This window comes from Rhododendron vialii, chromosome 9a (assembly GCF_030253575.1).
Source record: "Rhododendron vialii isolate Sample 1 chromosome 9a, ASM3025357v1".
Lineage (NCBI taxonomy): Eukaryota > Viridiplantae > Streptophyta > Magnoliopsida > Ericales > Ericaceae > Rhododendron > Rhododendron vialii.
Window position 1 is genome coordinate 26,475,199 of NC_080565.1, and position 11,283 is coordinate 26,486,481.

The window sequence follows — 11,283 nt, forward strand, 5'->3', positions numbered from 1 at the left end:
GTTCCAATCATCCTCAATGGTATGCGATCGTTTGCGCTTAGGACTTGCATATTTTTTGAAATCCTGAAAATTTTGACCATCGTCAATAACGATCCTTGAGCTTTGATTTTCGGCTACGAGCCCTATACTTGCTTGCTTGAGTCAGCCATATGACGGCCTCCATCCTTGGAAATTCTATTTTTGGAGTCCATGAACTGCATAGACTTGAGATACTAATCATGTGGTTGGTCATGCTTTCTGGATAAAGCGGGTACGAATGAGCGTATAAATTTTTTCGGGGGTAAAAAAAAAAAGGGAAAAAAATTCAAAATACCATCAACCTTCACTCTAAATTTCAATTAGACTCCCAAACTTTCAAAAAAATTAATTTTACTTCCATTGTTATTTTCCGTTAATCAAAACGCCCCCTTTCGCCCAAATGACTAACGGATTTCGTTAAATGCCCCATTAAATAGCGTCTCAATCAAATTTCGATGATCTAAGTCGCTCAATGTAATTAGAACGTGATTTTAGTTGTACCCTCAAGAAATAAGAAAAAAAATGACCAGGAAGGGCTTCATTCGAGCAGTTTTTTTAAACAGTTCAATAAAAAACTGTTCGGAGGAAGCCTTTCCCGATTATTGTTTTTGCTGATTTCTTGTGGGTATCCTTAAAATCACGTTCTGAACACATTAAACGACTTAGATCATCGAAATTCGATCGAAAAATGGGAGGTGCGGAGCGATTCGGACCCCTAAAATCCGGATCAGTCCGCACCTCCCATTTTTTGATCGAATTTCAATGATCCGAGCCATTCAATGTGTTCAGAACGTGATTTTAAGGGTTCCGCAAGAAATCAGCAAAAAAAATTGATCGGAAAGGGCATCATTCGAACAGTTTTTTATTGAACTATTCAATAAAAAACTACTCAAATCAAATCCCACCCGGTCTTTTTTTTTTTTTTTTTGATTTCTCGTTGGTACCTTTAAAATCACGTTCTAAACACATTGAGAGGCTTGGATCATCGAAATTTGATCAGGACGCTATTTAACGGAGCCTTTAACGAAATTTGTTAGTCATTTGGATGGAATGGGTCATTTTGATTAACGGAAGATAACGTTGGGAGTAAAATTAATTTTTTTGAAAGTTTGGGAGTCTAATTGTAATCATAAATTCTATACGTACCGACAGTTTCCATAGGGAAACCATACTGACGGCCGCGCCGGGCCGTCTTCACTCACTAGACGGCAGATCCGAGCCCAAAAATTCTAAAAAAAAAATCGAGGGGGCCACGCTGGAATCAACGGCATCCGATGTGTGTAGGGTACTTGATCTAACACCCTATTTTTTGTGTATACGCGTGGCCCCCTATATACACGAAAAATAGTTTGTTAGATTAAACACCCTATACACATCGGATGCCGTTGATTCCCGCGAGGCCCCCTCGGGTTTTTTTTAAGAATTTTTGGATGGCTCGGATTGACCGTCCGGTGGCCGGAGACGGCCCGCCGCGGCCTTCAGTACGGTTTCCCTACGGAAACTGTCGGTACATATAGCAGGGTTCAATTGAAATTTAGAGTAAAGGTCGGGGTATTTTGGAATTTTCCAAAAAAAAAAAAAAGAATTTTGGAACCTATTGGATACGTAATGCGCCGTCCACCAGAAAAGGTCAAAAAAAAAACATCATATTAAAGCCAAATCCAAAAACGCCACTTCCCCCAAGAACCTTCATTACTGAATCAAATCCAATTCTATTCTGTTTTTCCGAGGGAAATGTACTCCAAAATGCTATGGTTCGATATCCGATGAAGAGAATCTTTTTTGAGGTTAAAGATATCGACAAGCTTTACAAAGTGAATGATTTAGATCATCCAAGCAGTCCGGCACAAGCCTTTAAAATGATGAACTGTACACAGCAGTTGGGTTCCCCAACTGCCGAAAAAGCCATCTCCCTTCAGTAACTCAATATCGGGAGCTGCTCTCCTGTGGCTGAGAACACTGGTATAAGCTGTTGTTGACATTCTTGTCCAACGACAATTAATCTTATGGGGCAAAAAAGGCTTCATAGATGGAATACCTTACTTGTAAGTTCTACACTTCAACTTACTCAAAATGTTTAAAAATAACTGGGTTGATCTTGTTCGTTTAAATAATGTTTAATTAAAATTATATATAAAAAAACAATTAATAGAGATAAAGAATAAAGATGAACATATAGGTAAACACAAAGGCCCTATGTGGCAAAAAATTATCTCAAAATTATGTTAATTATGGACCCATATTTTGTTGTGTTTAAAAAAAAAAAAAAACAGACGTGTGACACATCTTGAGTGATGAGGAATATATAATGTTCTCAAACTATCCAATGCATAACCTTAATTAATATACTACAAGGTAGTGAGGTACCATGTTACTAATAGTTGCCGATTGGCGAGCATTCCATTTTTCCTTCGGACACTATACGTATCGAAATTGGAATGTATCTAAACACAGTTTCAGGATTTATCACATTAACTAAGGATTGCCCGTGACTAAAGGCACGCAAAGCAACACGTTTTGAACACAAAAAGGTTTTGTTTTTATCCCTCATCGTTATTTTCAATTTTCTAATAAGAAGATTAACATTTAACCTGTGTGTACGACAATTATTGAGTTGATTTAAGTTAAAAAAATAAAAAAGTCTTTTAAGGAAACAATCTAAACGCAATCAATTGAAAGAATTTATTAGTCATAATAAAGTTGGAGGTTTATATTAATTAGGAAGTGTTCTCTTGATCAAACGGCTATAACCTATTGAAAATTCGATCTGACGGCTAGAGAGCTGCTTTTGTTTGTATGTGAAGACAAAAACCGCTCTGTTTTATCATATTAGAAGATATTTCATTGTCTTCAATGTACTTATGCGATTGCAAAACTTAAAGTGGATCATTTAAATAGTACTACCTCCGTCGCAATTTAATTATCACTTTTGAGAGTTCGTGCCACTTTTTAATTGAATATATTTTATAATTTATAATGTTTTAGGTGATTTTGAAAACATTGTATTATAGAACAAATCGAAATCTATCAACCAAGATCCATATTTGATATAAAATTCATTACCAATTTAAAGATATAACTAATTTTTTTATCCGGTTAGAATAGAACTTGGACAAGCAAATTGGGACGGAGGGAGTAAGTTCTAACACTTTAACGTAATTCCATACAAAATGTAAACAGATTAGCATCAGTAGTGCATTATGAACTCGCAATAGATATTATATATTATGTTTATTTATTTCAAAGCCCAAGAATTTTTTTCCTTCGAAAAAACAATACACTGCATTTTTGTACCAACCGAGACATACCAAGATATGACTAGGGTAAAAGCCAATATTTTAAACGATACGGATCACAAAATTACGTCCATCTTTTAGTAGCAGTATAGTCAGAATTCGATAACACCAATAACAATCAAAGAATTGGGAGTAACTCATCAATTAATCATCAGTGGTCTTGGGGCACGCTTAGGGTCCAAATTCTTAATCACATACCCCATACAAACACAAGGTGTTAAAAAGGTGTCGAATCCACCTTTCACGTGGTGTCTAAGGGGAATTCGATAATTTTGGCCTTGAGGGACAACATACACACATATTGATTTCTTGATGTGACAGATGGCACCTTCTCCAACTTTCAATCTATAGAATAACAGAAAAAGAAGGATTGATTAACGCACCACACATGCCATGAGGGCGGCTTCCTCTCATTTAAACACGCTTTTGCCGCATATTATCCCCTTCCCTTGCTTCTCCTACAATACAACATCATCCCTCGCACGCCCCACCACCCTCCCTCTATATATACACCCCTTTCTCTCTCTCTCTCTCTCTCTCTCTCTCTCTCCACATCCATATCCACACATTCCTCAATATCCACATCCCATCAATTCCTTCTCATAACTTTCGGCGAGTTTTACGCGCTAAAAAAACCCATCAATTTTACAAACCCATTTTAATTTCCAAAATCCCAAAACCAATGGCATCAACATCAGCAATTTCGCTACCCCTGCTTCCATGCACCAGAACCAGCCCTTACCGGAGAACAAACAGGGTACTCTCGGCGACCGTATCGGCGTCGTTGCGGAACGAGAGCTATGGGGGGAGATCGGTGGTGGACGAGAACCTGATCGTGCTGCGGAAGAGGATCCACGAGATGAAGGCGGCGGAGAGCGGCCACGAGCCCCCGCCGGCCCACTGGATGGAGTGGGAGAAGAGGTGGTACGCCGGGAAAGACGAGTTTGCCTGCGAGCTGACGGGGCTGTTGCAGACCAGGATGATGGGCGCAAGGCCGTGTTTGGTTCTGGGCGCGATCTTGGTGATCGCTCTCAGCGTGCCCACGGCGGGGGCGGTGGCTGGGATTCAAATGCTGGCGGTGATTAAGGGAGTCTGTCTTGGTTTCCATACTTAATTAATTCGATTAAATGTTTTAATAGAGTTTAATTCTTTGATTTGTCTGATCCAGTCAAAGAAATGTATATGAATCGTTGCGTAACTTGCTCTTTGGATTGTGGTTTTCTGTAACTCGATCTAGAGTACATTCTTTTCTTGTGAAGAACATCTTTCCGCTAGTACTGGAACCATATATGTCACACGTAGCGTGTAAAAAGACTTTAGGAGGGGCGGTGGAAATAAGTTTGAGGTACGCGCAAATTGGGGCGCGCCATGTCACATGCTACATGTTGATATGTCTTTAATTCTGTTTCTTTTCTTTCTGTTGGAGAAGCACTTTCCCCAAGACTATGTCACAATTGTCACCCTACGTATTGACATGTCTTTTAGCTCTAGGAGAATTTATGACAATGTCACGCTACGTGTGTGCATGTTTTTCCCTAAGCAATTAACGGGTACGATAGTTTTTAATTAGGGCAAAGTCCACTTTCACCTCTTGTGGTTATCGTCATGTGCGAATACTCCTCTCGTGGTTTAAAAGTGAGCACATAACCTATCTGTGATTTCAAAAAGGGGATATTTCGCTTACGTCGTTAACAGAAAAAATGAAATGTCAAAAAAGCCCTTGTATATATAGCTATACACACTAGGGTTCCACCTTACATAAAATTTGAACGACAAGAGAGAGAGAGAGAGAGAGAGAGAGAGAGACGACTTAGGGTTTCCCCTCCTCCATCTGTCGATCGACGAAGAAGGCAACGAGGTTGAGATTTATGCTTCACTGCGCTAGAAAGGTAAACGCTAGGATTTCCTCCATCTCGATCTTCGAGTATTCACGTTTTGTATGGAAAATCCCTTTTACATAAAGCATTCCTTTTTGAATATGCAAGCAATACCTTTCAAAACCCATTATTTTCACTTTTGAATTTGTTAAATCTGTGCTTTCGAACATGGATACTTTATGACATTTTTAAAATGTTTATTGTTAGGGTTTTTATTTGTTTATTTGTTCCGTATTTGAAAAATCTGTGCTTCTAGAACATGGAGTCTTTATGGCATTTGAAAATGTTTGTTGTTAGGTTTTTTTTTTTTTTTTTGTTTATTTGTTCCACACTTTTTGTCTTTTCCACATCTGAGTACGTAATGACCTTGTTTTTTTTCTGCTTCTTTGTCTTCATTATTCACAGAATGGCAGACACATAAATTAATTTGCAAATACACCATGGGGGCCACTTTGAATGGGAGCCACATGTATCCTACAAGTGTGGGCAGGTTAGTTTTGTTCCCATTGACCCTGATATGCTGTCATATTTTGAGTTAAGGGACATTTATACTAAGTTGGTTGGTGTGCAAGACAAGTCAAATGTTGACTTGTATTATAGGTTGCCTGGGTTCACTTTGGCTGAAGGCCTGACTAAACTTAATGATGATAAGGATGTAACAAAAATGAAAGAGACCTATGAGGGTCTGATTGTAATGGTTATTTATGGACAAAAATAATAGAACCATTGTCTGCACTTGAGATAACTGAACCTGACATAAACTTGTCTGATATAGAGATAATCTTTGAAAATGGTGAGGGTGAAAATGGGGAGGTAGTGCAACTTGGGGATGAGGGGCTGGAAAATGGGGATGAGGAGGTGCAAAATGACAGTGATTCTGAAGATTCTAACTATGTAATGGAGTGTGAACCTGTCACGACCCTGACCCGCCCCTTGAGGTCTTAATCATGACAAATGTCAGTGATTTCTCACTAAGGCCAAATCACAAATCAAATATCATCTAAGCAAGTGATAATCAAAAGGGACTAAACATAACAGCGGAAGCAAAAGACGACTTTTATTGATAACGAACCAAAGTCTTACTTAGGTTTTACAAACCAAAAGATAAACCTCTCAAAGTTGTTCTTACTTACAAACCCAAAAGCTAGCAAACCATATACAAAGCTAAGTGTCTACAAGCAAAACTTCCTTTCTACAAGTTTCCAACACATCCCAAAAGTAAACACGCCACCACACTACGCGTCGCTTCCTGAAGGGTGGAAAACAAAATCCATAAGCCAAAGCTCGTGTGAATGATTAATACTTAACTCACATGCCTTCCATGGATAATGCAAAATAATTTGATAATATTTCAAAACAAAGAACTCAAAACCATAAGCCAAATATAATGCACATTCTGCTATTCAAAATTCAAAAGCTACCGGGCGTCCCCAGTAGTGGATAAGCCAGACGTCTATGCATTATCCCAAAACACACACCAACCTCAAACACCCTTGCTAGCCATTAAGCCGTCCCCTAGCAAGACCGGACGTTGGGAATGCCATTAAATAGATTCGCAAATATTTCACAAATAGGTCCACCTTTCATTGTTATCCATGGAGTATATAATTTATAAATCATGTTCAATTAAGCTTGATAGGGAAAACAAGTTCAAAATCATGTGTTTAGGTATTAAATCACTCACCTCGGCTCTACGAACCACCCGAGCTTCCTAAAACAATTAGGCAATAAAAACATGATTAGAAGATGCTAAACAAGCCTATTTTTATGAACATAAGGTCTTAAGGTAGACATATGAAGTTAAACAACCAATCTCAAGAAATAATTTCAGAATCTGCAATTTCATTGACTTCAACTTAAAATCTGACTTTGCACAGGAATAACTAAGGTACAAACTCCACTTACTTTTTAAGGTTTATGAATCTAGTTTCAAAATAAGAAATCGAATCGCGATTTCATCGCTCGAGCTAAAAAATATGACCGTTTCCGTAACATGTGTCTGTGCAGTCAGCACAGTCCGAAATTGCGCGCTGCAAGGTCATGAATTTTTACAGAATTCAATACTTTGATTGTAATTCCGAAATTTTTACCATAGATAGAAGACTCATAGAGGAACTCTCAGTAAAAATCTCATAATTTTTCGAGCTTAGAAACTACCTCAAAAAAATCCACAAAATCAGGGCAGATATGAAATTTCTACTCTGCAGATTTTCAGAAAATTTCCTCTTGTTCTTCCTGCGATTTTCAACTCTTTAACCCATCCAAACTACTTCTAATTCACATCAAAGCCTCACTAATCATGCTCAAACTCATAGATATAGAAATGATACTCCAAGAACATCAACTTCATGCACCAAAATAGGTTTTAAACACTCAATCCAAGGGATCTCAAGTTAGGTTCTTGAGTTCCTTAAGAATTCAACCCTAAAACTCAAATTCAACTTAAATCAAACATCTAGAGCATGAATTCAGCATGTAAAGCATGATATTCGAGTCAAGAAATATAAATTCAAGTGTGAAGAACATGATTTACCAAGGTAGGGCTTCAATCCAAGTCAAGCAAGATTTTTCCCAATTTTTTTCCTTCTCTTCTTCTTCTTCTTCTTTTCCACCGTTCTCTCTCTCTCTCTCTCTCTCTCTCTCTACGTGGAAGATAGACAAAAGGAAAGAGTAGTGTAGAGGTTCTCCTACTTTGTTTTACTAGGCTAATAGAAAAGTTATTAGATGTAAGTGTGACATGTGCTAACTTGTGTTCCAAATATATTTAACTAGCAAGTTAGGCCAATAACTCATATAATAAGCCTAAAGCACAACACATAATTAACTCCAAGCATAATTAAAGACCGGGGTTATTACAGAACCTACTTCAGACAGTGATTCTGATTCTGAAAGTGATGATGCCAGTTGGTTGTATGAAGGCTTAGAGGGCCCAGATGATGATATATTTGACATTAACTCATATATATAACAGAGTTAATGAACAACCTAGGTCCAACGTAGAACAAGTATATGGGGGGTAAACTGGTACTCTGAACCTGAAAATGATGATGAATTGAAAAGTCTAAAAGGGTCTGATGATGAGGAATCAAATGAACAAGTGAAGTTCAATGAGAAAGTACATATGAAGAACCCTGAACTAATTTGTGGCATGATTTCCTAATGCACAGACATTTAGGAAATATTTGAAGGAATGGAATGTGGTACATGGTTATGTCATTGAGTTTGATAAGAATGAGTCAAGTAGGATAACTACCAAGTGTAGACTGGGTTGTACATGGAGGATTCACGCCTCTAAGGTTGGGAAAGAAGCTACCTTCACAATCAAAACTATTAAGGGTACACATGAGTGTGGAAGGCAGTACATTAACAAACAAGCAGACTCTAGGTATTTGGGAAAGAAAATTGTGGATGAGGTCAAGGACAACCCAGGAATTGATATTCCTTCTCTGCAAAAGAAGATTAGGAGGAATGTAATGATTGATGCTAGCAGATTTCAAGTATACAGGACCAAGAGGAATGCTTGGAATCTAATTGCAGGGGATATGTAAGAACAATACTTGAGGATATGGGACTATGCAGAGACTGTTAGAAAGCAAAATCCAGGCAGTCACATCATCATCAAAACAGATCCAGATTGTACTGAGTCCACATTTCAAAGGATGTATTGTAGGCTTTCTTCAATGAAAAATGGATTTTTAGCTAGTTGTAGGCCTATCATAGGTCTAGATGGCTGTCATTTGAAAGGGATTTATGGATGGCAATTGCTAACTGCCGTTGGGAGGGATGGGAATGAGAACTTGTTCCCAATTGCTATGGCCTTAGTTGATATTGAGAGCAAGGATTCCTGGATGTGGTTCATGAGGATATTGGTAGAGGATATTGGAGATAGTCCTTAGACATTCATATCAGATAGGCAGAAGGGGTTGGTTGAGACATTTGAGGAACTCTTGCCTACAGCTGATCACAGATATTGCCTCAAACGTATGTACAGCAACTTCAAGTTGCAGTTTCCTGGGACTCTGATGCAGGAATTATTTTGGAGGGCTGCTTCTACATACAATGTGAATGCCTTCCATTACTGGATGAACAAGATAGAAGAGGCAGACCCTAAACTCACACCCAACCAGAAGACAGCTGCAGATTGGTTAAGGAAAACAGATGCCAGGTTGTGGGCTAGATCTCATTTCTCTACAAACTCTAAATGTGATGTGCTGGAGAACAATTTTACTGAATTATTCAACTCCTACATCCTCCAAGCTAGAGATTTTCCTATCATATCTATGTTTGAGTGGATTAGGAAGAAGTTGATGGAAATGATACAAGTGAAGAAAGCTGGGATGGAAAAATACACTAGTCAGATATGTCCAAACATTATGGATAAGTTGGAAAGTATCAAAGTTGATAGTAGGGTTTGTGTGGCTAGGTGGTGTGGTGAGAGAGAGTTTGAGGTGGATCATTTTGATAGGTGTTACATAGTTCATCTAGGCAACAAAAGTTGTAGCTGCAAAAAGTGGGACATGACTGGTATTCCTTGTTGCCATGGTGTTGTAGCTATTCAGAAGGACCGTAGTAAGATTGAAGACTATGTGCACCCATATTATACTAGAGATGGGTACTTGGCAGCATATTCATACATGATTCATCCAGTGCCTGATATTTATGAGTATGTGCAAATTGGTTTACAACGACTTAATCCACCCCTTGCAAAGAAATTGGGGGGTAGACCTAAAAAAGCAAGGAGGAGGCAAGCAAATGAGCCCAAGAAGAAAGGAGATGAGCAGAAAGCATCTAGGAAAAACTTGAATGTGACGTGTCGTAAGTGCTTGCAAGTTGGACACAACAAAAGGACATGAAAGAACAGGCTCCACCCCAAATCCAAGATGATAAAGGTCACTTTATGCTTTACTTTCTTGTTTTATGCTTTACTTTTTTGCCTTTATCTCCTGCAATGACTTGTGCCTTCTGAATTTGTCTGGCAGAGGTCAGGACATGCTATTGTTAGAGCATCTTCTTCCCAACTAACCCCAAGACAAGCTGCACCTGCAGCATCTTCTGGTCAAAGACCATTGACTTAGGTGAGGGCTATTTATTCACTCACATGCACTTTGTCATTTAGTTGCATATGTACAATGAATGCACTATAACAACCATCTATAATTGCAGCCACCTAAGCTACCCACATATGAAGGAAAGGGAAAAGGTGTTGCTACATCTGCAAGTGGCAGTGTACAAGGAAGGGGTGTTGGAGTGGCTACAAGTGGGAGGGGACAAGGAAGAGGTGTTGGAGTGGCTGGAAGTGGGAGGGGACAAGGAAGAGGTGTTGGCATAGCTGTTGGAATGGCAACATCTGCAAGTGGGAGGGGACAAGGAAGAGGTGTTGGAGTGGCTAGAAGTGGAAGGGGTCAAGGAAGAGGTGTTGGAGTGGCTGGAAGTGGAAGGGGACAAGGAAGAGGTGTTGGCATGGCTGCTGGAATGGCAACATCTACAACTGGGAGAGAACAAGGAAGAGGTGTGTGAGTGGCTACAGATGGGAGGGGAAGAGGAAGGGGTGTTGTGGCTCCACTGAGTCAAGTGCTTGAGAATATCAAAGCAAGGAAGAGAGGCCAAGTTGAATGATGTGTTACTGTGTTGACAAAGACTTAGGACTCTATGTATTTAACAAGACTTAAAACTTCAACTTTATGTATTTAACTATTGGTACTTGAGCACAACTTTAGGTTGAATGGTTGGCCAATCACTTTTTGTGTCTTATTTTGTGTTGGCCAAAGTCAAGTTGAATGGTTAGCCAACCACTTTTTGTGTTGCCAAAGTCAGTATTTTGTTGTGGCAACTTGGAGTATTATCTGCAGTCTTTTGGGATATGTATTTGACGATTTTGGGGTATGTATTTGACTATTTTGGGATATAGAAAATTTATTGACTATTTTATGGCTTGTGTTTGTTTTGGAATGTAGAATGTTACATGGATGGCATGCTATTGATATAGACTGTTACATGAATATTTGCTGCTCATATTCATTTAGGCACCAAAATGCATTGAAATTCATTTCTTCTAACTACAAAAGGGTGCAAACTCATTACAGACCAAATAT

The 11,283-nt window shown here is 38.8% G+C and overlaps 2 protein-coding genes and 1 long non-coding RNA gene across 4 annotated transcripts; 2 read left to right on the forward strand and 1 right to left on the reverse strand.

Moving 5' to 3' along the window:
• Positions 1–3,787: 3,787 nt before the first annotated feature.
• LOC131302059 (uncharacterized) lies at positions 3,788–4,512 on the forward strand. The gene has a single exon (XM_058328635.1). It carries the CDS (start codon positions 3,997–3,999, stop codon positions 4,426–4,428), a length of 432 nt encoding a protein of 143 aa, XP_058184618.1. The 5' UTR covers positions 3,788–3,996; the 3' UTR covers positions 4,429–4,512.
• Positions 4,513–6,223: 1,711 nt separating this feature from the next.
• Positions 6,224–7,850, reverse strand: LOC131302060 (uncharacterized). The gene is made up of 2 exons (XR_009191588.1): positions 7,725–7,850; positions 6,224–6,902 (listed from the first exon to the last, which is right to left on the reverse strand). It is a non-coding gene; the product is annotated as an uncharacterized LOC131302060 (long non-coding RNA).
• Positions 7,851–8,158: 308 nt separating this feature from the next.
• On the forward strand, positions 8,159–11,066 carry LOC131302058 (uncharacterized). Of its 2 annotated transcripts, XR_009191587.1 has the most exons (3): positions 8,159–10,080; positions 10,171–10,266; positions 10,355–11,066. XR_009191587.1 is itself a non-coding variant. In XM_058328634.1 (2 exons), the coding sequence occupies exon 1, from the start codon at positions 9,175–9,177 to the stop codon at positions 10,042–10,044; it is 870 nt and encodes a 289-aa protein (XP_058184617.1). In that variant the 5' UTR covers positions 8,159–9,174; the 3' UTR covers positions 10,045–10,080; positions 10,171–11,066. The 2 variants fall into 2 exon arrangements, 1 of the variants encoding a protein (XP_058184617.1); XM_058328634.1 differs by having other exon boundaries at positions 10,171–11,066.
• The last annotated feature ends 217 nt before the right edge of the window (positions 11,067–11,283 follow it).

Bases quoted from the DNA above. Each gene is read 5' to 3' on its own strand.
- LOC131302058 (XM_058328634.1), top strand. From the start codon at position 9,175: ATGTACAGCAACTTCAAGTTGCAGTTTCCTGGGACTCTGATGCAGGAA.
- LOC131302059 (XM_058328635.1), top strand. From the start codon at position 3,997: ATGGCATCAACATCAGCAATTTCGCTACCCCTGCTTCCATGCACCAGA.